Genomic DNA, 27978 nt, shown 5'->3' with positions numbered 1-27978 from the left:
ACAAGCCGAAGGCAAGTAGTGGAGGAAAGAGTGGGCGGATCAAGGACACATCTGGCAATGACCACAGAGCCCAGCGAATATCTGTTTACGCGCCCGGACGGGGGCCGGCAGATTCACAGTAGCGCCCGGAGCCAATGCGCCCGCTGAACCCACGCACAAGAGAAGCCGGATCGTCTGCCGCGATGGACGGAGAACCGGCCACGCAGAAGGTACCTTTTAGGAAGCCGAGGTTTTAAAATGTCAACAATTTTCCAGTGGTCGTTTTGTAAAAAAAAAAATGTCATCACAGCGAGGCGCGCGGGATGCCGGTCCGATTCATTAATTTGTTTTTTGGCGATAGAGGCACAAAATTCACCGACTGACGCGCAAGCTCGCCTTGCCCGTCTTTCACTTTTGAGGCTGTGTCGCTTAAAGGGCTTTTGGCTTCTTCATCAACCCCTCCCCCGCAAGACGGTCACGCCGTGACCCCAGAATGAGGTCGTGTCGAGCGATGGGTTCCTCTTGGGTTGGAAGGGTGTTCACCCTCGTCGGTTCGTGCGCTAAATATTTATTTCGGTGACCGCCTTCAAGGAGGGTATCTGGGCAACAAGAGGCCAAGCGGGTTACGGAGCCACAACTCGCCAAGCTTACTTAGTCACTTTAAGATGTTTTCTTGTTCATGTTTTTGTCTTTTGTTTGTTGCGGTTGCACCCGATTCAAGAGCCGAATGGCTCACAGGGCTATACCAAAGAAATTAAACTGAAAACTTAAACTGAGTCTGCACCTACATTGTCACCAGCAGTGATTAATGATCACGAATGATCACATACGGTCAATGACGAAGCCAGGATTTTCAGGTAGGAGGGGCAACCCCTCCAGCAATGAAAAATGATAGTTGTTAGTAAGTACGGACTTGTCCCTTGATTTTTATTCGACGCGTGTGCGGCGATGGCGCAGCCATCGATCGAGGGTCGAATTCGAACCGCGTTGTGTGATCGGCATCGCGCTTGCTGAAGGTGTTAATGCCTTCAGGGAAGTAGTGTACTCTATACTCAACTGCGCACAATTCTGTGAGTCACTTATAACCGCTTTGCCGTCACTTATTGCCAATTATGGACTCAGACTATTGTCCTATCATCTCATAGAGTCTCTGGCACGTAATAATATGCTACACAGTGGCAGTGGGGGTCGCAAAATGCCGATGTATTACTAATTATTACTAATAAACCCCAATGATCCGATCGAAATTAGAGATTTCGATCGGATCATTGGGGGGGGGGGGGGGGCACGTGCCATCCCACTCCACTCGCTCCGCCAGTGCATACGGTATTTTACGAAGAGCTCGGATGGGAGACAGTCTTGGTAGTGAGTACTGGAGGCGGTTCTAAAAATACTTTAAAATGTACATCCTTAGGGTTCAGAAATGTGCAATGTATCCTGCGTGTGAATGCGAGTTCACACAACCAGCCACGCACACTATAGCGGGCTGTTCTTATTTTTAAAGCCATGCGGTTGATGGACGTGCGCAGTGATAAAAAACCAATTTACTTTGAAATGGAGATCATTCTTAATGAGGACAATTAACCACATCCACTGGCCAGGGCCTAACAGTTACAGAAACCCTGGTACAGGGTCCATGCACTGTGACTGAGCATTTAGATGCCGTTCTGGCAGCGTTACTTACATTTCTTGGTAAACGAAATATGATCTGTTTACAACTAAATGTTTATCCATGAAGGAGGGGGAATCTGAGAAGGTCTCTTTGCTGTTTTTTTTCTAAACACTCAGGGGGCTCCACACCTTTTCCGTGACCCCATGTTCGGTGCTGCTTAAGAGCACAGAGATTGAATATTACAGCATATTGCCCGCCCGATGTACCCACTGTCAGCCGCTAGCCAGCACATTGTCCAATTAGTCATGGATACATTCGTAAAATCTGCGCGTCTTACAGTAACCGAAATACATTTACATTAATGCAAGCCGCATTAAGCTACAGGTGGTCGTTTGCAGAGGTGGGACAAAGTCATTGTTATGCAAGTCCAAGTCGAGTCGCAAGTCATCAAATTCATGACTCGAGTCTGACTCGAGTCCAAGTCACATGACTCGAGTCCACATCTCATAGGTGGGACAAAGTCATTGTTATGCAAGTCCAAGTCGAGTCGCAAGTCATCAAATTCATGACTCGAGTCTGACTCGAGTCCAAGTCACATGACTCGAGTCCACACCTCTGGTCGTTTGTGAACTTTAAAATTGTTCGAGAAATCAAAATCGGTCAGGCAATTGCCTTTTTATGCCGATTTGTTACCAACAAATCCACCGCAGTGACCCATAATAAAACGTTGTACAATGTTGTTCGACTGTGCTGAATGGGCCCCACCATGTCCATGTAGAGCTATTGCCTAAACATCAGGAAAGCCAGCAGCAATTCATTCAGCAGGCTACATACTGCTGATGAGTATTGGGGTAGTGGAAACCGGTCCAGTGCTTCTTTGATGGAACAAGTGCCGTTGGAAATCATTGTCTGTAATGCTTATAGGCTGATGGGCTACAATAAGGGATCTTACAATCTCCCTCCCCCCAACCCTCACTGTTGGCAAGCTATGGTTTCAATCAGATTAAGAAATAACTATTGTATATTTAGCGGTGAATCTAGCGGCATCTAGTGGCTGGTGGGAAATGCACGAAACCCATGACATACCATCGTCGATGTCGGCAGTTCCTCGGGTTTCGAGGATGACGTCCATCAGATTTCATGGTGGCTCGTGAGTTGGCTGAAGGAGTCCAGGAGATTCTTACAAAACATGAACCCGTGCACGTATTGGGAGCTCGGGCAGCAAAGGCCATCGATGAATCGATGCATCCATCGATTACATCAATAGTTCACACAGCCAGCCAGTCAGACAAGGCGAGGCAATCTCAACCTGACCTGCCATGTTAACGATCCCGTCTGCATTTGTAAATGCTTTCCAACTTAGTTTGAAACTGTTCGTGCTTTATCTGTTTCTGTCCATTCATCCGAAACGGGGAGAGGAGGGGGGTAGCGGGGTTGGGTGTCTGTGCACATTAATGCTCGGAAATATGATCCAATATGAACCAAACTTGAGCATAAATAGGTGTTGCTGTTAGGCACTTACCCGAAAAAAAATTGGCTAAATTGGCCAAAAAATTGCTCAAAATTTGGAGACACAAACCAGGCTAAAATGACTTTTCACTAATATAAAAAAAACACATGTTGCTCTGAAAGCTACCGGTCAGCTTTTTTGGTTCTTTCGGTAAAGTCACGTGGGTATAAAATAAAATAAATGAAATCACGACGTTTCGGGCGCAACACAAGCGTCCGTCATCAGGTGGGACAACCACAGCAAGAAACAATTGCAGCGCTATGAACACGGCGACACGGGTTCGATTCCCACTCCAGAAATTGTTTCTTGCTGTGGTTGTCCCACCTGATGACGGACGCTTGTGTCGCGCCCGAAACGTCGTCATTTAATTTATTTTATACCTACGTGACTCTACCGAAAGAACCAAAGAGTATGGATCCCTGCAGTCACGAAAACTTCACATCTAGTTTCGGTCAGCTTCTGTTACTGCTAATGAATTGCTTGAGAGGAGGACAACGCTGATGCGTGACGATTTTCTCCTGACCCCGTTTGTTCCGCTCCCCAGTGGCAGACACGCCTCGGCATCTGTCTGCTGATCGCCGTGATGGCCCTGCCGCTCCGAGCCACCTCCTCCGAGTCGTACATGGCTAAGCTCTTCAAGCACGTCGATGCCACGCAAGAGCAGTACGTGCAGGTGAGAGGCGCGCAGTGGCAACGGCTGCGTGAAGAGGAGACCACCAGGACAAAAGTCTGCTGTTGGCTCTCGCTCCAGCCGACAGGACGTTGGGTCATCCGTGTAGAATTTTGAATGGAGTGTAAAGCCCACGGACACTTTGTAAGTTCCGTGTGCTGTGTTGGTCTCCTGGAGGTTATTCAAGTCTATGGACCCTTTGTAAGTCCGATGTCTATGGGTGCTGCTATATTCGTCTATGGATCCTATTTTAATTGAGAGGTGCTATGTTAGGATTGAGCCATGATAGTGTACGGGTCCAATGGACCATATTAGTCTATGGATGCTGTGTGGGTCGATAGGCACCAAGTAGGTCTCTATGTCCTATGTTGGTCTATTGGATGCTATACAGGTTTATGGGCCCTGTGTAAATCGATGGTCTATGGGTCCTAGATAAGTCTATGTTTTCTATTTTAAATTTTACGTATGCATGTTGAACTTCTTCTGCACCGTACGTAGCCAACCTTGTTAACTGGAGGTGCGGGTGCTATTTTCATCTAAAGTCATATGTTAGTCTATGGGTCATGTGTATCCTGTTCATCTATGGGACCTGTGTTTGCGTATGAGCTGTGATCGTCTATAAGCCTTAGGTTTGTCTGTGTCTGTGTTGTTTAGATTTCGTCGTTATTTCGTAATCTCACGTTAATATTTCATGATCTGCAAAGGTACTTATCATAATAAACCACGTTTGTTTGCTGCAAAGTCAAGGTTAAAATACATGCTTTCTCCCACTCAGCATTTATAAATCATATCGGCTACGTTTAGCTACTCTATGCCAAGCAGTAAAACAATGAGTAACCTGAACTTTGAGTTGCGCAGTTCAGGAGTGGTTAAAATATCAATGAGGGGTAAAATGTATCCGTTCGTTTCCCAGTCCGCTGGTCCTGGTGAGGGTCGCGGCTGAAGCGTGTTGAGTAGTGGCAGTCCAGACCTTCCTTTCCCTGGCGACAGACTCCAGCACTACACTACTATACACTACACTATACACTACACTACTATACACTACACTACTATACACTACACTATACTATTATACACTACTACACACGGCACTATTATACACTACACTACTATACACTACACTATACACTACACTACACAATACACTATTATACACTACACTACTATACACTACACTATACACTACACAATACACTACACACTTGCACTATACACTACACTACAATACACTACACTATACACTACACACTACACTACTATACACTACTACACACTACACTATTATACACTACACTACTATACACTACACTACACACTACACTACTATACACTACACTACACACTACTATACACAGACTCTAGCTCTTCCTGGGGAATTCCCAGGCATTCCCAGGCCAGCCGAGCGACACAGTCCCACCAGCAGCAGCAGCAGCGTGTCCTGGGCCGGCCCCGGGGACTCCGCCCAGTGGGACGTTGCTGCTGTTGCTGCTGCTCGGTAGAGTTTCAGGGGGAGTCTATCGGGGGGCATCCTTTACCAGGTGCCCGAACTACCTCCAACTGGCTGCTCTCGATCCGGAGGAGCAGCGGTAAAATTTGTCTCCTCTAATACCATAAAGCATGACTGGGGAAGGCTTACGGCTCACAGACGGTGGTATGGCCCACGGCTTAATTTCACAAGAGCCGTGGTCACACGAGGCCCATCACTTCCAAACGATATTTATCCGTCGTCGCTGCAAGCATCTTGGCCACACTAATCGGACACCAGAGGGGAATCGTTTGGACTTGTTAGCGCTGTACTTCTCATTTTTTGCGAGCTCAATCAAATCTGTCGCTCGCTGCAAGGGTCTCTTTGCAGTGACGAAGGTGACTGATGTGTGTGCGTGCGTGTGTGTGTCACCCCTGACCTCTTCCTCTACCCTGACCCCTGACCCCTGTTGGCCTTCAGTGCAGCCCCCCGACAATACACAAATAGGGAAAACACCCCCCCCCCCCCGTCATCGTCGTGCTGCGGTCAAACCTTAATGGTTTCAAATGCGCGGCGGCCCTCGAACTGACGATGGCTTGTGATAGGTTGTTACCCTTTCAACTGGTACAAAAACTGACACCTTTATACAAGGCATCATGTTTGCAATAACCACAACACAAGCAGTCAAAATGCAAACAAAAAGAAACAACTCTGATAATGATATGCACTGTCCTTGAAGTTGATTGGTCCACACCCGAGACAGCTTTTCTTAGAGCCTAGTCTCCATTGGTGTTGGACCAGATGACGCCAAAAGGCGTACAACTCAAAAACAGCGCACTATCAGAGTATTGAGAGCTCGGGGTAAGCATTTAATGGAGACTAGGCTCTAAGAAAAGCTGTCTCGGGTGTGGACCAATCAACTTCAAGGACAGTGCATATCATTATCATCATCAGAGTTGTTTCTTTTTGTTAGCATTTTGACTGCTTGTGTTGTGGTTATTGCAAACATGATGCCTTGTATAAAGGTGTCAGTTTTTTGTACCAGTTGAAAGGGTAAAAACCCATCACTATATTTTGCCACTGGTAAAGGAGTTCTCATAGTGACGATGTCTTCTCGGTGAAAGTGAAAACTAGCGAAGGACACCGTAGTAAATGGTGGCAGCCCTGGTCACGTGTCAGCTGCTCACACAGTGCGCCCCCCCCCGTCGTGCCTGATGCCCGTGCAGGAGCTGCGCGAGTGGGTGGCGGTGCAGAGCGTGTCGGCCTTCGCCGAGCGCCGGCCCGACATGATCCGCATGGCGGAGATGGCGGCCGAGCGAGTGCGGTCCCTCGGAGGGGTCGCTGAGCTGGCGGGCGTCGGCAACCACACGGTAACCACACGGTAACCACACGGCAACCACACGGTAACCACACGGCAACCACACGGCAACCACACGGTAACCAGCGCCAGCTCTCGCTTGCGGACGAGCTTGGCCGGTCTGAATGTTGTACTGTACTTCAGCGGTGATACGAAAACGTACCTACAGTAATAGCCCGATTTACGTCTTCTGCCTTTTGACGTCGTTTCGCAAGTACGTCGTCGCTTTATGAATTCCGCGACCCGATTTCCGTCCTGTCAAGCCACACTTACGTATGTACGTTAAACTGCTTTCGCACCGTACAAAGACAACCATGCCAATCGTCGCTGACAGCATCATCCGTCCTGTCTCATATCCGTCGTCCCAGCTTTCGCCTCCACCACCTACCATGTAAACCGCTTTGATCGACGTCGTTTAGATATTCGTTGTCGCACCTTTCAGGAACGCATCCCCAATGTAAACCGGGTTATCACTGTATAAAGAAAACAGGTGATTAGTCTCTTGGCCTGTAGGCTATTCAAACGAATATTATCCATCTGTATTTATTTAAGTAAATCAAACTCTGACACCCGTTTCAAACTTCTGCTGGGCCTCACCAGCAAAGTGAGGCTTGATCAAACAATTGCTGCTGGGTTGCAAGACGTTATTGGCAAAGCACATTCCATATAAACGATGGGGGCCCCGCAATTCAACACAAAAAAATATAGTGTACAAACTTATCCATTGTTGTGGAGCATTATGGGTAAAAACATGTTTATAATTTTTCTTTACCAGATAAGGCCTTTTTCATAAGCGACCTGGCCACAAATGATAGCTCAACGAAGTGGTTTATAACGTAGAAATGTATAGCAGCCAAATACTCCCAACACATGTTTATAAATGTGGGAAGGGAAAACGTGGCAAACAAATCCACGCGACCACGTGAAGAACATGCAAACTGCAAAATATACAGAGCGGCAGGGTCAGGACCGAACCCACACGCCAGGCGCCACCACCGCCGCCGTGTATCGCGATCCACCCCACGCCAACTCATGCTCCTCCTTCTGGTCCCAGACACCGGACGGGGAGGTGGTGCAGCTGCCACCCGTTGTGCTCGGCACCTTCGGAGACGACCCCACCAAGCCGACGGTCATGGCGTACGGGCACCTCGACGTGCAGCCGGCCCGCATGGACGACGGCTGGGACAGCGACCCCTACGTGCTCACCGAGAAGGACGGTGCGTCTCGCTAACCCTTTCCTGTTCCGACGACGTACACACGCGTACCAATGACGTACGTACGCACAGCGTGCGCGTCGCCAGATTTTTCTTTCCGTTTCCGACGGCGTACGCGCACGTCTTCGGGAACGGGCGGACCAGCATTCTGTTTTATTGTAAGGGGGTCTAAATTATAGAATGTCATTCACTCTCAAATATGTGCACATGCAGAGCCGTTTTGCTAATCTATTGTTGGGTGAGGGCCCCCCAAGCCATGCGGGTTATTTGTCCAACCTTCACCACGCTGCCCAGTGCAGGTCGGTGAAGGCCAGGGAGCATACACGTGGGAGCATGGAAGTACAGTACAACACTGCAATTTTCTGAACTGCCCCCCCGATGACAAAGTAGCTCCACAGAAGCCTGCAGTAGCGATTGCTTGCACGGTGGACGCCCGTCCAAGCACTATCCAGGCTCAAGCCTTCTTAGCTTCTGACATCTGATGGGATTGGGCACCTTCCAGATGATTTAGTCATAGGCTTAATCATTGTCCCAGAAACTGGTTTCTCGCAGTTTTCAGTCTTGTCAATAATTGCAATTCAGTCCGGGTTACATAACACGCTGGCACTTTCGTTGCATATTGTACCGTTGACTTTGACGCCAAGGTTAAGGCCAGCGTTGCTGAATTAGAAGACCTAAGAATAGAAATATGATAAGCGGTTGGTACAATATCATTGCAGAAAGAAAAAAGAATGCTATCGAGGGCATTAAAATACTTTAAGGGGCGCCACTGTGGCGAAATGTTAAGTATCACGCCTGGCATACAGGAGGTCGTGGGTTCGATCCCGACCGTAACTCCTGTTTATTTGGAGTTTGAATGTTCTCCCTGCGGTCGTGTGGATTTTTCTCCGGTTTGCCCTTCACATTTAGAATCAACATCACGTGTTTATAGTATCGACTGCTTTACATTTCCACATGGTAAACCACTTCGTTGAGCTATCATTTGTGATAGCCAGGTGGCTTTTGAAAAATTTGAGCTATGAAGCTCAAGTGGGCCTTTACCCGGCAAAATACCAAAACATTGTTTTAGTTTTTAGTTTGAACAGATTCTCCACCTTGAGAGAAACGCGCTCAACTTCTCCCGCTAAGGCAGGCGCATCTGATGCCTGTAGGATGTGATGGTTAGCACACCGGACGTTGCAATCGAGAGGTTCCGCCGGTCTGATTGTCGCCTCCGGCGTGGCAGTTGAAACGATGGTGTGAGTTTCTCCAATTACCTCCCCTCCCTCTCTGCCTGTGTCCATCGGGCGGTATGAATGGGTACGCTGCCAATTAATATTGTGGGTGCCTCCACCCAACCTCTTTCAAAGTCGCCTGGTCATCGTGGAATAGTGGGCTCTCGTTTCCTCATGAGGGGAACTCCCCAGAGCTCCTGTTTTAATGGGAGTCATCCGTGAAAAACAAAGGGCTTCATAGCTCATCAGATTTCTCCAGGATATATGTTAAACACAATGGAACGTGGGAGCACATCTGTGCAGAACAGCCTCATGTAATGTATACACAAGTCCTTACTGAGAAGCCCTACATAATGTCTCTCTGCGGTCAATCCACTGCTAGATGAAGGCCTTGCCATGCTGTGCGGGCCATGTGGGGTAATTTAACTACACTTCAGCTCGCTGGTTAGTGCGGCTTCGTGAAGACAGGGGACAAGGAAGGACAACAAACTAAACACACAAATAACTGCTTTTTGCGTGTCAAGTTTGTTGTCCTTCCCCGCACCTACAGATTTGTACGGGTGGCTACGTCCGGTGCAAACAAAATGTAAAATGGAACACACGTGCAAATGGAGCGTTGTACTGCGCAACGCCACATCAGAATATTGATTTGTACTGCAGGAATTCCGATGAGCTACGAAGCTTTTGTTCTTTTACCCCCCAGTGGGTGGAGCGAGCGAGCGAGCGATGGCATTGCCGCACCTTTTGCCCACCTACGGAGGTGGTGGTGGGGGGCGAACACGCGAACGAATCCCACCCCCCCCCACCCCCCCCTTACAAGGAAGCTGCACTCAGCAGTTTGGCACCAGTCCACGTGCGGTCCGGGTTGGCCCCGAGCTCGAAGAGAGGAATGTGGGCACCGTGGGGCGTGGGCAGCCAGAACCTTGCCAAACCCTCAGCCTGGCCCTTCGTCACGTCTGCTCGCTCTATATTTATTGAGGGCGGTTATAAATACATTACCACGAAGTGCAAACTGCGTTGAGGCGTGGGGGTGGCGGGGGGGGACGTCTCGCTTTACCAGCGGAGCGGAGGAGCATGTGGTGGACATGCACCGGCACACACGTGCCAGACTTGGTGCCGCTGATTCCTATTGGACGACGCGGTTGGGGGGGCGGGAGGGGGGGTCACCAGAGTCCTCGCGCGGAATCAGACATTTGGTATTGACCCCGAAGATGGCAAAAAGACATCAATCGGTAAACTACCCGCCGTGACGTATTCATCAGAAAAGTTGACTTTTTTTTAATTTTACACCCGGCAAAGCCTCGCTGAGTCTCAAGACTCTTATTATTTTTCAGCAGGGGTCCTGCCAGGCTACAACGCCAGATGCCGGTGCAGCAATTTCTGGACAGCCGCGGCCTTTTACGGGAAACATAACCCCAAGTGCTGTCGACGAGGGATCGCTGTACGTGTGATCCCACTTGGGGACGATTCACATCGAGAGAGAGAGAGTTAAAGAGGAGCAGGTGGATGAGAGAACATACGCAGGGTTTCGATGTAAAGCTTTCGTGACTGCAGGGATTCATCTTCTTGGTTCTTTCGGTAAAGTCAATAAAATAATACAATAATCTAAGTATGTTTTATTTATTATTATTTTATTATTTCCATTCTACGTGACTTTACCGAAAGAACCAAGAAGATACGCAGGGTTGAAGAAGGGACAGCACACGGAGCCGGGAAGGGTTGAAGGACACTGGTCGAGACTAACGACAGAATGGCAGCCAAAGGAGAGGGAACAGAAATGACCCACCGTGGAGACGGAGCGATGAAATCAGGCTCGCGTGCAGCTCCTCGCTATTGCATTGCAGGAATGTGAGAAAGAGTGATGGCTCAGAGAAGCCCTCATCTAAGATTAGATTGAGGATGATGGTGGCGGCGGTGATGAGACGGCACCGATTTTCTATTTTATTTCACGATCAGGGTGGAGTAGCGGCACAGTGAGTCGGCGTGCCGGCGCTGCGGACCCGGTGACTTAAGTGGATCCGTCGTAACTTCATTACTGACACCACCACCCGATCTGCGTCGCCACAACCCGCACACTCGCGTCGCCTGACAGCATGGTCCGGTCCCTTCTCGTTATCCGTGGCCTCTCACACGGGAAAATGATTTGACCAAAGGCGTTTCTGTTACTCGTATTGCAATATTTTTATGGAATCTCATTCCTCACTCTGGATGCACTATTTTGCAATGTGTTTCTCGAATCTTAATGTTAAGTTTAGTTAAATATTTAATTTATAATTAAGTAATATATTTTACTTTTATTTGTTGACTGTTTTCATTGCTGTATTTATTGTATTTATATTTTTTATGCGACCTGTTGCAAAAGTTGTGTTTTTAATTTGACAGTTTTTCTGTTTTGTTGATGAAACCCGATTCACGAACACTTAGCTCACAGGGCAATTCTAAAGAAACTGTTCAAAACTGTTCCAACTCCACCACCTACCCTGTAAAATTGCTTCAATTTACATCGTTTCAGGAAGGCATCCCCGATGTAAACCGGGTTACTGCACTGTATTTGGTCTGCAGCTAAGGTGCGCCGTGCCGCCTTTTCGCAGGTAAACTCTATGGACGTGGGGTGTCTGACAACAAGACGCCGGTCCTCGCTTGGCTCAACAGCATCGAGGCGTTCCGTAGCATCGGGCAGGTGAGATGGCTCCCATTGGCCATGCTGATGTCTCCCCATCACGAGTTCTAAACGGCCCTAAAGCTGCAACACGGGATGCAAGCTGAGGGACTTGGCCAGGGTTCGAACCTGGATCACCGGAGTCAATGGCGTAGAGCAGCACCGACCGTATATGCGCAAACATACGTACACGCAGATGCACACACAACCTCGTCATCATTCGGACGCTGTCTTTTCGACAGCCCTGTGCTTCACCTGAGGACGGCTGCTTGCGTTGTGGCCGAAACCTCGTGAGAATTTTATTATGTTTTATTTTATTATTTGATTATTTCCCTTCTACGTGACTTTACCGAAAGAACCAAGAAGACTCGTCATCATCATCATCATCAGACAGCCACGTGACCGAGTGCTGGTGTGCGTTGGAAGATTTGGACCGTGATGCCAGCACGCACACACACGGACTTAATATTCTCCGAATGACGTCACTGAGATCTTTATAACTTTTCACTGTGAAGCAGACGACACGTTACCTTTACGCTCAGTACACCCATCGCGGCAATCACATCGGAGGCGGCCGCCGGGCTGACACTGCGAACCCTCCGCAACGAGCGGCGAATGTGCCACCGCTCGGCTGGTGTCACCGCACCATACAGCGTCGCGGTGGTGAGATGTTGACTACCTCGCCTGGTGTGCAGGAGGCCGTGGGTTCGATCCCGACCCTGACACCTGCTGTACATTTGGGAGTTTGCATGTTTTCCCCGTGGTTGCGTAGATTTTTCTCCGGGTCTTCCGGTTTTTCCCTACATACTTAGAATTGTACGGATGTACGTTGAACTTCTTTCGCACCGTACGCAGCCGACCGTGATAATCGCAGGTGCGTTTCAGAGTATTTGGCTGCTATAAATGTACACGCGATAACCCACCGTGGGGCCTGCAGGTCGCTCCTGAACAAAAGAGCTACACAGCTCAGTTTGTCTCTACTGCTCCCGGTAAAATAAACAATGGTTAAATTTCGATTTAAAGCTTTCGTGACTGCAGGGATTCATCTTCTTGGTTCTTTCGGTAAAGTCACGTAGAATGGAAATAATAAAATAATAAAAATAAAACATAATAAAATAATTCTCACGACGTTTCGGCCACAACGCAAGTAGCCGTCCTCAGGTGGAGAACAGGTCTGTCGAGGTCTGTCGAGGAGACAGAGTCATTCAGGAGACAGAGTTATTCAGACTCTGTCTCCTCGACAGACCTGTTCTCCAACTGAGGACGGATACTTGCGTTGTGGCCGAAACGTCGTGAGAATTATTTTATTGTGTTATTTTATTATTTCCATTCTACGTGACTTTACCGAAAGAATCAAGAAGATAAACAATGGTTTTCAAAAACACTCGCAGTCTCACCCGAGCTCGCGCCATCGTGCTCCTGTGCCTCCCCGCTCCCTTTCTTGTTGCTTCTCCTCCTCCTGACCACCACCACCACGACCACCACGACCACCACGACCACGACCACCACCACCACCACCACCACGACCACGACCACCACCACCACGACCACGACCACTACGACCACCACGACCACCACCACCACCACCACCACCACCACGACCACCACGACCACCACGACCACCACCACCACCACCACCACCACCACGACCACCACGACCACCACGACCACGACCACCACGACCACCACGACCACCACCACCACCACCACGACCACCACGACCACCACGACCACGACCACCACGACCACCACGACCACGACCACCACGACCACGACCACCACCACCACCACGACCACGACCACCACCACCACGACCACCACGACCACGACCACCACGACCACGACTACCACCACTACCACGACCACGACCACCACGACCACCACGACCAGCCGCTGCCCGTGAACCTGCGCCTGGTGTTTGAGAGCCTGGAGGAGGTGGGCTCCACAGGGCTGGCGGAGCTGCTGGCGCGGCGCCGTCACACCTTCCTGCGCGACGTGGAGCACATGTGCGTGTCCGACAGCGAGTGGCTGAGCGTCGGGGTGCCCGCACTCTCCTACGGCCTCCGCGGGAACTGCTACTTCTTCGCGGAGGTGAGAGCGCCCGGGCGAACGGTCACGTGGCCAGCCTGACACTCGGCATGTTGTGTACCTGTGTGTATATATTTTAAATTTTGTTGTTTATAAGAGCCCGGTACAAAGCACGAGCGACGGGGGGAAGGGGTGCAGATGTTGCGCGGACGATTAGCCCCCGAGGACACGTGCCCACGGGATAGGGGAAAGGTATTCTAGATTTGAAGTTTTCGTGACTGCAAGGATCCATACTCTTTGGTTCTTTCGGTAAAGTCACGTAGGTGAAAATAAAAAATAATAAAAATAAAAGATAACAATAAAAAAATGGATGAGCGATTGGGCTCACTGCCCTACTAACGTAGGGGCGACGTTCGGGAACTTGGCATATATTTGGGAGGGGGGGGGAGCAGAGGGATAGGGGTGGAGGGGTGGCAGGAAAGAATGTCCCCAAACAAAACCGCAGGTGTGAAATCCACAACAAGAAAATTTTCTTGCAAGAAAATGTTCTTGCTGTGGAGAAAATTTTATTGCTGTGGATTTCACACCTGATGATGATTGCTTGTGTTGCTGTCGAAACGTCGTGAGAATTAGATTTTTTATATTTTTATTATTTTATTATTTCCCTTCTACGTGACTTTACCGAAAGAACCAAGAATATGAATCCCTGCAGTCACGAAAGCTTCAAATCAAAAACACAAAAAGCAGTTATTGTTGTGTTTAGTTTGTTCACCTTCCTTGTCGATGTACCCTGTCTTCACCAAGCCGCACTAACCAGCGTACTGAAGTAAAGTTAAATGGCCCGTACGGCATGAGGAGGCCCATATCTCCCATTAGATTGACCACATAGCGATATTATATAAGGGTTCTCAGTAAGGACGTTGCATACATTACTTCAGGCTGTGCGCATAGATGTGCTCCTCCTGTGTCTGATTGCGTATAACAACATTAGCACGCAATCAGAATCTTCGTTTATCCTGGGAGAAATCCAACGAGCTACAAAGCTATTTTTCGCAGACGTCCTGTCGGATGCGCCTTTTGGCGTCATCTGGTCCAACACCATGTGAGACTAGGCTCTAAGGAAAGCTGTCTCGGGTGTTGACCAATCAACTTTAAGGACAGTGCATACATTATCAGAGTTATATTTTTTGTTTGCATTATGACTGCAGGTAATGTGGTCTATGCAAACATGACTCCTCGTAAAAAAGGTGTCAGTTTTGTTGCCAGATAGAAGGGTAAAAACCAATCATCATATTTTTACTGGCAAATGAGGTTCCCATAGTGTAGATGCTTGCCCCGAGCTCTCATACTCTGATGGTGCATTGTCTTTGAGTTGTGCGCCTTTTGGCGTCATCTGGTCCAACCCATGTGAGAATATTCTCTAAGGAAAGCTGTCTTGGGTGTGGACCAATCAACTTCAAGGACAGTGCATACATTATCATTGTTTTTTTCTTTTTTTGTTTTATTGACTACTTGTGTTGTGGTCATTGCAAACATGATGCCTTGAATAAAGGTGTCAGTTTTGTACCAGTTAAAAGGGTAAAAACCTACCATTACATTATCAGAGTTATGTATTTTGTTTGCATTATGACTGCAGGTATTGTGGTCTATGTAAACATGACTCCTTGTAAAAAAAGGTGTCAGTTTTGTTGCCAGATAGAAGGGTAAAAAACCAATTATCATATTTTTACTGGCAAATGAGGTTCCAATGGTCCTGTCGGAGGTCGAGGCGTCGAAACGTCGGGCTTCAGTCGCCCGTGAGAAGTCAGCCTCCTCCTTCTCACGGCTCCCTTTTCTCACGGCACACCTCCTCGTGGTTTCTTCACTGCGGCCCTCGCACAGGTGACGGGGACGAACAAGGACTTGCACTCGGGGACGTACGGAGGCTCTGTCCACGAGGCCCTGGGGGATCTCATCGCTTTAATGAGTAGCCGCCTCCCCCGCCCCGCCACCCCCAGCGCAATCACTCATCCCACCACTCGATCGTGCAATCATTCACTCGCAAACCGCTCGCGAATCAAACCCGCCCGCAACTCGCTCAACAGCTCAAAAGGCCTCACTCCTGATCTCACTCAGTCACACTCTCACTCATCAAAGCCACTCACGCATGCAACCACTCACTCAATCATTCACAACTCACTCATACGTCAACCCACCCACATTCATCTTCTTGGTTCTTTCGGTAAAGTCACGTAGAAGGGAAATAATAAAATAAGCTAAAAATGTTTTTTATTATTATTTTATTGTTTCCCTTCTACGTGACTTTACCGAAAGAACCAAGAAGATGAATCCCTGCAGTCACGAAAGCTTTCAATCGACACCCACATTCACTCAATAATTACAACTCTCATTCTTGCCCTCACTCACTCACATTCTCACTCACCTATCCACTCACTCTCACCTAACCACTCATGTAATCACTCACACACCTATTTACCCACCCACAACACCCAGTCACTCACTCAGATTCAAACCATCACTCTCACTCATACTCCCACTCACTTAACCAGCCATCCTTCAATCACTCACTACTCAAAGACAAATATCCCCCATATAGCCTTAACAGACAGTTGGGGCAAGTACTTAACACGTAGGCTTCCGCGACCAATTGCCCGATGATGCTGGATGTAATTACCAGCGAAACGTCGTTCTCAAAAAATGTAAATGTTGTGGATTCACTCTTCAACAAAACGGATGGGCTAAAACAGTGAACTATTTGTCTTTTGTCAACGTGACACTTTTTTTTCTGATTGGCCATGTCGGGTGGTGGAAGGTTACGACACATTTATAAATAACGCGATCTAACCCAAAAACCTTTATTATGGGGCAAGTGCTGTTCGCGAGCACCTGTGAAGGCCACGCACACAAACTCACTGACCTAACCACTCACTCACCCACTGACCAGTGATGTAGCTATCAAGTGTGCAGGCAGTGCAACTGCACCGGGGGGGGGGGTGCGGGGGCGGGGGGGGGGCTCACGCACCAGAGGGCCCATGCTAACCACTCTATGCCACTGCCACTGACCCAGTCACCCACCCAGCCACTCATTGATCGACAGGTTTTGTCAGGGTTCTCCTCCCTTCTGATTGATCTTCCGGCTGCAGGCAGCCTCGAGAGCAGCGCCGGGAACATTGCGGTGCCGGGGCTCTATGACTCGGTGGCGCCGCTCACGAAGGAAGAGGAGGAGATCTACAAGAACATCCACTTTGACCCCGAGGAATTTCGCAAGGAGATTGAGGCACCGGCCTTGCTCTACCCCACCAAGGCAAGGCCCGCCGGGACCCGACGCCCTAATTATCTTACCGTGCCGATTATTGTCGTCGTCATCGTCATCATAATCTACTTCATCTTTGGTCTATCCCACTACTTGGATGAAGGCCTCGCCAACGTTGATGCCATCCCATTATTTTACTGTTATCCGATTGCTTGAATAATTATCAGTCTGATGATCGTCGGTCGGGTAGCTGCCAATTCTCTTCCTCCCAGCAACGACCTGGAGGTAAATGTATTTGTCTGGGACCGAAGCTGCAGGGGTGGGAGGGAGGTGGGAGGGTAAGAGGGAAGTGGGAGTAGGAGAAGGGAGGGGGAGCATGTTAGTATTATGTGATCTTTATAGTTAGCAGTTAACTATATAAAAAGATCTTCTTGGTTCTTTCGGTAAAGTCACGTAGAAGGGAAGACGCTGTCTTCCCGACAGACCTGTTCTTCACCTGAGGACGGCTGCTTGCGTTGTGGCCGAAACGTCGTGAGAATTATTTTATTATGTTACATTTTTATTATTTTATTATTTCCCTTCTACGTGACTTTACCGAAAGAACCAAGAAGATGAATCCCTGCAGTCGAGAAAGTTTTAAATCGAAATATATAAAAATAATTTTTCCTTTCTACTGGTTCACTCATCGGGCCTGCCAATAACGAGCTACCACTGCTTATGTTGTTGCCCTGCACGTGCCGCAAGAGGAGGCTGTCACATGGCTCTGTGGCTACGGGGGCTAACGTCCACTCACAATATAAAACACCGACAAACATGTACAGACATTTCATCATTTTATTGCATATCTGGTGCTCTAACCGTATGACAGTCGCGTGCAAAAAAAAAAGATGTGTTCGCTAAATAAATAAATAAACCTGCTGATCCTCCATTAAATTTCATCGGGCAGGACAAAATCCTGATGCACCGCTGGCGCTACCCGGCTCTCTCGCTGCACGGGATCGAGGGGGCATTCGCCGACCCGGGCCTGAAGACCGTCATTCCCCGCCGCGTGCTCGGCAAGTTCTCCATCCGCATCGTGCCCAACATGGACCCAGACGTCGTGGAGGACCAGGCGAGTCATCGGCGTTGTGGCTGCGGGGATGGGGGGGGGAGCGGTGGGACAGCCTTGCGCCGTCTCTTTTTAAATCCTTTATATTAAGTTCGCTTGCTTGCTTAGGACCGTGCAAATCTTTCGGTCGTTTTTTAACCCACTTCCCGTGATCCAATCGAGCTGACATTTTGCACACAGACTCGTTGTGCGTGACAATTAATGTTCGTGAAAAAATATTTCCAAAATTTTACACTTTTTAGGACAAAAATATTATATTTAATTACCAATTGCTTAATGGTGCAATGCAATCATCTGACCCATAGGTGGCAGCCATCTCAAGCCAGAGGACGAGAGGACTCTAGCCGCCACGTATATAAAGGATTTATAGTGAAAAACTTTGTTTTTACGGGTTATACTTAATTACTGCCTCGGTATTCTTTGTACAATAGCATATCATTTTTTTTGTTACCCACAGAATTTGCACACGTAGTAAATGCTCTATTGTTACAATTTATTTTCGTGAAAAAAAATTTCCTAAATTTTACACTGTTTAGGGAATTTTTTTAAATATTTAATTACCAATTGTTTAATGCTGCCAGAAAATCATCTGACCCATAGGGGGCAGCCATCTCAAGCCAGAGGACGAGAGGACTCTAGCCGCCCCGATGCCACGCATATAAAGGATTTATAGTGAAAAACTTTGTTTGTACGGGTTAATTTTTTATCCTCGAGCTACAACGTTTCACTTGATACAGCAGATCTGGCTGTGACGGTCCTACCTGATGACGGAGACTTGTGTTGCCTCCGAAACGTCGTGATTTTATTATTTTATTTTTATTAGTTTTTATTTCATTTTTTACCTACGTGACTTATTTGGAGTTTGCACGTCTCTCTCTCCCCATGGTCACGTGGATTTTTCTCCGGGTCCTCCGGTTTTTCCGTCCACATTTACAAACGTGCATTTAGAGTATTTGGATGCTATATTTTTCCACATGATGAGCTACTTCGTTGGGTATCATTTGTGGCCAGGTCGCATCTGAAAAAGAGCTAAATAGCTCAATGGACTTTAACCTGGTAAAATAAAAATTAAATATATCAGCCCTGTCCACTTTAAATATACACGGCCTCACTCCGCTACTATCCCTGCTCACACAAAGTGAACAGGCTCCTCCTCCTCGCTCCTTCCGTCGTTGGCGTCGCTTGCTGCTCGTAAGCATTGTGGGTTGAGAACGAGGTGAAAGCTAGGTTGAACCGGGACAAAATTTCAACCAACGCCCACCGGCGTGGTGAAGCCTACCAAATATTGTTGTTGAAGTGGTAAACTTAGCAATGACGGCACTGTGGTGAGCAGGCACGGACTGGGCCATAGGGCAGCAATCTGGGCAAATGCCCGGTGGGCCGGTCCATTCCGAGGGCTGATGGGCCGGCCTGTGTGTGTGTCAATGGAAAATGTGATCAGAGTAACATTTTATTGTATTATAATTTATTACCTCTAATGTGTACACTTCATTGTTTATTTACGCTCTCAGTCAGCATTAAGCCCCCATATATTCGGCAGCTCCAAAGATTCTTCCCCACGGGGCCCATTTGTGGTTTTCGAACCCAGCCCAAATGGGCCAATGAGACCTGTACGGCAATTTGGCGCCACGTGTGTTTACAAATGCCTGGGCCGATTTATTTTGTCCCAGTCTGTCACTGGTGGCGTGTCACGAGGAATGGAGGTTCTGGAAACTCTGCTCACCCTTGCGCTCCCCGCTGCTTTTCCGCATCTCTGGACAGGTGCGGCGCCATCTGGAGGCCGTTTTCGCCCGCCGCAAAAGCCCCAACAAGCTGCGGGTGTGGACCGAGGTTAAGGCCAAGCCCTGGGTGGCCAACGTCACCGACCCACTCTACACGGCTGGCCGCAGGGCCTTTCAAGCAGGTGGGTGCCACAGAGTTGGCGGTACCGGCTGCCACAGTACAAACTGCCGCCCTTTTGTCAGTCCACTGCTGGGTGAGGACCTCCCCCACTATAAACTATTTTTAATTTCGATTTAAAGCTTTCGTGACTGCAGGGATTCATCTTCTTGGTTCTTTCGGTAACGTCACGTAGAAGGGAAATAATAAAATAATAAAAATTAACATAAAATATTTTCTTATTTTACATGGTAAGGCCCACTGAGCTAGATAACTCTTTTTCAGAAGCGACCTGGCCACAAATGATAGCTCAACAAAGTGGCTTATCACGTGGAAATGTATAGCAGGTAAATACTCTAAATGGATGTCGATTATAAATGTGGAGGGAAAGACCGGAGGAGGTCCCAGATAAAATTCCACACGACCACGGGGAAAAACATGCAAACTCCAAAAATACAGGTGTCAGGATTGGGGTCGAACCCACGACCTCCTGTATACAAGGCAAGGGAGTTAGCATCTCGCCACCGCGGCATTCACGCTGTCCGGTTCGTGGGTGTTAGTTGACCGTACATCACCGCGCCGGTAAGTGTGGGTGGGTGAAGGCAGGAGGCATAGGCGTTGGGACATAATACAGTAAAACCTTGGATTGCGAGTAACTTGGTCTGCGAGTGTTTTGCAAGACGAGCAAAAATGTTAAATAAATATTAATTTGATAAACGAGCGAGGTCTTGCAATACGAGTAGTACGTGTATACGCTTTGTCTGCCGAGCGTCACGTGATCACAACTGATATACGAGTGCTTTGATATACGAGTGCTTTGATATACGAGTGCTTTGGATTACAAACAAGTTTCCGGAACGAATTATGCTCGCAATCCAAGGTTTTCCTGTACATTACAATTTGGACTGCACTGCACTGCCCTTTTCTGACAATTTCTCTGTGCAACAGTCTACAGCACCTGTTTTACGCGTAGTCATTGCCCATCCAAGCACCGTCCAAACTCAATCATGCTGAACTTAGCTTCCAAGATCTGGCGAGATCAGGCACATTCTTGTGACTCGTCCATGAGAAGTAATACAGTACGAGTGGTCACTGCCCACATTTTGACTACATCTCAAAACGATAACGGACGACCGATAGAAATCGAACGGCCACTTCAGTGAGAACTTGCTTGTGCGGTTTAGTGCACAAGACTCCTTGTTGATTAATAAAAAAAATTGTGTTGAATATTTTTTTTATTTGCTGTTCCGGAACGCAAGTGTACGGGCGTGAACCCGACCTTATCCGCGAGGGCGCCACCATCCCGATCGTGGCAGACCTGGAGAGGGTGGTCGGCAAGGGAGTCGTGCTGCTGCCCATTGGCGGCGCAGACGACGCCCCGCACTCGCAGAACGAGAAGGTCGACAGGTGAGCAGCGTGCGGCGCGACGCCGTCGATTTACTGACTCGCTTTCGGACCGCCCGGCTCAAGTTTAAAGGGACCAGATTTCTGGGAGGTTCAATCGGGACACGTGGTGACCTAGCTAGCACCCACTCCCTCTTTCAGCCCCGCCTGCTTATACGTAGCCACGCCCGCTCGGCCACTAGCCCCGCCCACACAGTGAACGGCCTCTCTGATATTGGCCCCTGCCACTGCTCATAGGCCCTGCCCACTCTTCTACCAACCCCGCCTACTACTTAGTGGGAGAAGCGACACCGCCCACTGTTCAGGAAGTGGGAGGAGCTACCCCGCCTACTGTTCAGGTATCTCCGCCCACCACTCATAGTCAAAGGTGACAGAGACTTTTCCGTTGAAGCACCAACGTTTTTGGAACAACGTTGTTTGCACCCTTAATGTCCTAAATCTTACTTTAAAATATGTATATATATATGTTGAACTAGAAGACTAGTGTTGGATACAACTGCGTTTGCAAATGTGATTTGTAACTTTCATCCTTACCCATGGATTCATAGTTAATTTTTATGTGCAATTTTATGGAGGGACTGCGTGTTGCCTTGGTGTGGTCTGGGACTGCTCTTGCTGTTGTTTTTCTGCCTTGCCCAGCCTTGGGGATTGGTATACTTATGCAATTTGAACTTATATACTTCATCTATTTTCCGTATTTATTTTGGAGTGATTTGGTGACCATCCCTGTTCGTTGCACTCCTGTCATTGTTTGCTGTTGTAAACTTCCTACCTGCCCCTACTGGACATAGCTTATCGGATTTCTCCAGGATAAATACATATTCTGATTCTGACTCAGATAGTCCCTCCCATTTCTCAGGTAGCTCCACCCTCCTTTGCCCATATTATGAGTTGGGCATAAGGCCGTCGGAAAAATACAGGGACTCCTCTACTTACGAACATTCGACTTACGAATTTTCAGAGATACGAACAAACCCGTCCATGTGTTCAGTTGCCTGTTCGAATCGAGAGTCGTAAGTTCAACCGCCGCACAGTAGATGGCGGTGGTGGCATCTACATATGTAGCACCTGAAGAACCAGTGGCATCTACATATGCAGAACCCGAAGAACCAGGAGCATCTACATCTAAAGGAGATTATACAACTTTTAAAGCCATTCCCCGTGTTTAGTGTACACGCCGTACAACACGTTTTAAATAGACAGGAGTAAAGTTGGACTTGCGAACAAATCGACTTACGAACAGACCTCTGGAACTTATTCATAATAAACGTTTTTTGGTTAGATCGCGTTATTTATAAATGTGTTGTAACCCTCCACCACCCGACATGGCCAATCAGCACGTTGACAAAAGACAAATAGTTCACTACTTTAGCCCACCGGTGTGTTGAAGAGTGAAACCACAACATTTACAATTTTTGAGTATGACGTTTCGCTGGTTATTGCATCCAGCATCATCGGGCGAATTGCCCTGATTGGCCGTGTCGGGTGGTGGAGGGTTACGACACATTAATAAATAATGCGATCTAACCCAAAAACATTTATTATGAATAATATTGGTCGCGAAAGCCTACGTGTTAAACTCTGGAACCTACCTCATGCGTCAGTAGAGGACTCCCTGTATTCCACTTTTCGCAAATGTTTACAGGATACACTCGGACAACTTTTTCTGAAACCACCAGGGGACTGTTCCGACCAAATCAGGACGCCTTTAAGCCAAGTGACTGACTGGGCAGAGTGATTGAGTGAGTGCTCGCGGCATGCATGGCTAGCCAGCTTGATGTAGTGCACCGCTTTGTTGTTTGTCTCAATGCAGGATAAACTTCATCAATGGGATCAAAGTGTTTGCCGCTTTCCTGCATGAGGTGGAACAGCTTCCGCGGGAGCCAGCTGCAAAGGATGTTGGGAATTCGGATGTGCCGCCCACTCAGTAATTGCACAGGGCAATTAACTACGAAATCTAAAGACGAGATCACACGAGCGTTCTCAAGGATAGGGAGGATAATTTGCAATTTTTAGCAGGTGATTTTTGCTGTCGTATCTATTTGACAAGAACAATTCGGTAACGCTTCCAAATGCCGTGTGGAAGCTGGAAATGAAACCACTTGATTTTGGTAAGAATGATCAGTATGTATGTATGTTAAACTTCTTTCACACCGTACGTGGGCGGTAAAGTAGCTTTGGCGTTAATTCCAAAATATATTGGCACATTTTTATTAAAATAAATACTACCAATTAAGTCAGCTCTCGATTATCCTGGGTAATGGTCGAGTCGGTTGACCCAGATAAAACAAAAGGATACAAGATAAAAAATAAATAAAAGTGTATTCGGCTTTTTATGCGTGTGCATCAATACCCCACGTGGAATGGGAGCGAAGACTTAGGACGAGGATGTTATTTTGCACGGTGTTGCAGAGAGCACTGTTCTTGAATTGTTAAAATCACACTTATGTTTCCTCGCGGAATTCCTGAGGCAGGGCCGGGTTTAGGCCTTAGCTAAGTAAGCCACGGCTTAGGGCCTCATGTTACGTGGGGCCTCCAAATACGGAAAACACCAAAAACTAAAAATAATTCAAAGTTTCAAGTTTTATATAATTGGTTGAAAAATAAAGGAGTTATATTTATTCCAATATGAAAAAAATTTAGAGCCATTCCTTGATGAGATTCTCTTAAGCTTGCGGTGGTTTAGAGCCCCAGCAATGCGACGATCCGGCCCTGGTCTGAGGTCACGTGGGCCCCGAGCCACTGACCCTCATCGAGTTATGAGCAGCTCATGATTGCACCGGCACCTGCATGAATACATTTTATTAGTTTTTTTAATAAGCGCGGTTAATCAGAAACCCGGGTAGCATGCCCACGGACAATCGAGAGATGACTATGTTTTATTGCCAACGTGATTTCGGCCCGTTACGTTATGACCATGGTGTGAAGACTTTATTGCTGACGTCGGTAAAGTGATGGGCCGTCGGTGAGAAAACGAGTGCCCCCCGTTTTTAGTTCACAACCATGCCATTCATTTCGACGAAATTCTGTACAATTACACAACTAATTGCACGCTGCGTGTGCTGCGATGAACCTACCAAAGCTTGGATTACCTTCAAATGAGAAACGTGCGAGAGTACAGCCTCCTGTGTCAATCCACTGCTGGATGAGGGCCTCTCTACTACATCCTGGGGGGCCATAGGTGTTGTTTGACTCTACTTGACCCCTAACACCGGTCAATGTGGGTTAGTGAAGTGAGGAAAGCCCAGCACTTGTTCAGATACTACTCACCGCTGATATTAGCCATGGCCGGGAATGTAATTTGGGTCATCGGGCTTGTAGTTCAGTGCGCGATTCACTTTACCACCACTCCCTTCGAGATAATATAATCTATTGCACTATTTAAAATAGAAAATTCAGATGCATAGAGGTTGGGAATCTCATAGAAGGTTGCGATTAAAAGATCTGTCTCGTGCAGCAACGCGGGTTCCCACCAAGCACACTGCCGTTCGCACGCTGGGTATATTCCTGTCAACCCATACGGTTTACTCCGTATTCTTGTACAGGGACATTGAGTTGTCAGGTCCATATGGCGTACAGCCGTTTCAATATGGGCAAAACTTTTTTTGCCTATTTGTTCGTTTCTCGCTTGCGATGGGACTTTTGAGGATGAACGTTGAGATTATAAGGGGCACGGGGTGACCCAACAAGGTTTGAATTGGTCTGTAATAAGGAGGGCGCTGATAAGGGGTTGACAGGTTTGTGAGCAGCGCTCGTGTGAGTCAGCAGGCGGCAGTGGTAATTCTTTGAGCGAAATGAGGCTTGCATTTGATCTCAAGAGGGCGCGTGCTTCTGTGCAATCGAATCATTTTCTCCGCCTGTACGTCATGCAGAGAGGGAATGGCTTTTGCGACGACATGAGAGATTGGTGCGAGAAATATGTGCCCACTACTTGAGCATATTGGCACAAGAGAGAGGAAAGTGGAAACAAATTGTACGGTAGACACCTACACGCCAGTTTAACACGTAGGAGGCTTTCGCGACCATCCATGATAGAGGTTTTTGGGTTAGATCGCGTAAAAATTTAAATGTGTGGTTAGTTGTAATTACTGGCGAAACGTCGGAATCAGTTTGTAAATGTTGTGGCTTGGCTCTCCAACACACCGGTGTGCTGTACTAGTGACGAATTGGCCACGTTCTGTTTACGTGACAACCCTTACTAGTTGGCTGTGTCGGGTGGTGGCGGGTTTTAACGACACATTTATATAACCCCAAAACTTCTATTATGGACCTACAGGCTATCTGCCCATGGATCGTGACGATGATGATGATGATGATGTGCGTCATACCGTATATGCCGTGACGGTGCTGTTTGGTTGGGACTCGCTGAAGCAAGCCATGGATCGAGTCGAGTCATGTTAATTTGTATGTGCTGTGGACATTAAAGCCATTAGAAAATAAACTACGAGCAAATGCATACGGCTGTATTTCTCTATCTTTATTGCTGCGTAAAGCATTATAACTTCCATGAGCAATTGCAGATCATATTGCCTGAAACCGCAACAAATTCAGCTCGATTAATTTAAGTGAAATATGAAAAGACTGAATCTTGATTTGAAGCTTTCGTGGCTGAAGAAATCCATACAATTTGGTTCTTTCGGCAAAGTCACGTAGATAGAAAAAAGAACAAAAGAACACGACGTTTCGGTCGCAAAACAAGCGTCACCTGATGACGGACACTTGTGTTGCGACCGAAGTGTCGTGTTCTTTTATTATGTTTTCTATCCACGTGACTTTACTGAAAGAACCAGAGAGGATGAAAAGACTGCATCGGTTGTCCCTTGGTGCCATAACATCACATGCTTCGGGAGTCAATTATGCATCACGTCCCGGCTATGACGTTAACCTGCATCTGGTGGTGGTGTCACCTACAAACAACGCCATTGAGGGAGTCAAGGGGAAGCCAGCTTGCCCATTTCTTCACTCCCCGTGGCTCACAAAGGCTCAAGTGCGGTGCGTGTCGCAGCGAGGTGATGGTGAGGGACTGGGCTGAGCTGGGATGGAAGGAGCTTCAACCATGGAGCCTGTCCATGGGTAGAGAACTCAAGAGACAGGGAGAGAGGCTGATTATATTTCAATAACATTTGATTACTCCATTCGCACAATGTCAAATTGATCGATTTGGCCGTTCGTGGTTTCAATGGTGATAACCAGTGAAGATTTGCCCCATGCATAGAGATCCATAGACTAACACAGAGACCCATGGTGCGAGGCTAGCTAGATTCATTAAGACTCACATAGAGACCCCGTAGACTCGCACAAAGACCTACGCAGACTGACATAGACACCCATATAGAATCTCACACAGACCCACAGGATCGCATAGACACCCATAGACTAACACAGAGACCCATGGTGTGAGGTTAGCTCGATTCTCTAAAGCTCACATAGAGAACCCCATAGACTCGCACAAAGACCCACAGACTCACATGGAGACCCATAGTCTCACATAGAGACCCGTATAGGCTCATACTCGTCTAACCCACACGGTAACCCATGGGTGCGATGATTCCGGGAGAAAGCCTCTTCTGCGGATATCACAGCTCACTGCGGGATCGTGTTTTGCAAGGATTCGTGTGATGCCACTCCCTCCAGATTGGGTGTCTCTCCAAGCTCATCCCATTGATTTGCCCCATTCACTGTGTTAAGTCGTTGCACGGCAATGAGCTCAGAGCCATTCCCACGAGTCATAGGACTGCGGTCACCAGCCAGCAGAGGGCCCCAGTGCTTAAGCTTAGCTGTGATCATGTGGAGGATATTTTAATATATTCTTGAAGTCTAAAGAGAAATTTGCATTTGTCCCCACCTATCCCGCCACCCCTTCCATTGACCCCCCCCCACCGATCTATCCTCCCCACTCCCCATCGTGTACCCCCCCCCCGTCTACCCCCACTCCCACCCACTCCCACCCCTCTACCCCACCCCACTACCCCCCGTCTACTCCCCCCAACTCCCCCTCAGTCTACCCCACCCGACTCCCCCCCCACATCCCCCCGTGTATCCCCCCCACTCCCCCCCGTCTACCCCCCACTCCCCCCCGTGTACCCCACCCCACTCCCCCCGTCTACCCCCCCACCCCCCTCGTCTACCCACCCACCCCCTCCCATCCACCCCACCCCCCGTGCCCCCACACCGACCCACAAAAAACCCAAATCGTGACGCTTTAACAGCCGAGCGCCGCTGTGCCCCCCCCCGCCCCAACACAACGCAGGGCGAACTACATCAACGGCATCAAGCTGTTCGCCGCCTTCCTGCACGAGGTGTCCCAGCTCCCCGCTGCCGCCGCCGCCGTTGCCGGAGCCGGCGCCGCGGGCTCCAACTCGCTGGGGGGCGCCCGGAGCTCGGAGCCCAACGGGGGCACCGCCAGGTCCACGACCTCCGCCGAAGCGGCCGTGCTGTGCTGCGTGCTGCTGCTGGGGCTGCAGGTGGCGCGGAGGGCTGGAGAGTGAAGCCCCCACCCACCCACCATCGCCACCCACCCACCATCACCACCCACCCACCACCACCACCACCCACCCACCATCACCACCCCCCCCACCACCACCCCCCCCCACCATCACCACCCCCCACCCCCCACCATCACCCCCC

General features: G+C 48.5%; 1 protein-coding gene across 2 annotated transcripts; it reads left to right on the top strand.

Moving 5' to 3' along the window:
• Window positions 1-27875, top strand: LOC144946646 (cytosolic non-specific dipeptidase-like). 2 transcript variants are annotated; one of them, XM_078875702.1, is made up of 12 exons: window positions 1-209; window positions 3646-3774; window positions 6463-6606; window positions 7648-7810; window positions 11613-11701; window positions 13571-13771; window positions 15590-15674; window positions 16852-17012; window positions 17908-18072; window positions 19831-19972; window positions 21207-21354; window positions 27602-27875. In XM_078875702.1, the coding sequence occupies exons 1-12, from the start codon at window positions 135-137 to the stop codon at window positions 27837-27839; spliced, it is 1740 nt and encodes a 579-aa protein (XP_078731828.1). In that variant the 5' UTR covers window positions 1-134; the 3' UTR covers window positions 27840-27875. The 2 variants fall into 2 exon arrangements, with proteins under 2 accessions (XP_078731828.1, XP_078731829.1); XM_078875703.1 differs by lacking the exon at window positions 27602-27875 and adding an exon at window positions 23165-25798 and having other exon boundaries at window positions 3-209.
• The last annotated feature ends 103 nt before the right edge of the window (window positions 27876-27978 follow it).

Source organism: Lampetra fluviatilis, chromosome 42, assembly GCF_964198595.1.
Source record: "Lampetra fluviatilis chromosome 42, kcLamFluv1.1, whole genome shotgun sequence".
In the NCBI taxonomy this organism is placed as follows: Eukaryota; Metazoa; Chordata; class Hyperoartia; order Petromyzontiformes; family Petromyzontidae; genus Lampetra; species Lampetra fluviatilis.
This window is presented reverse-complemented; position numbering and strand designations above follow the sequence as displayed.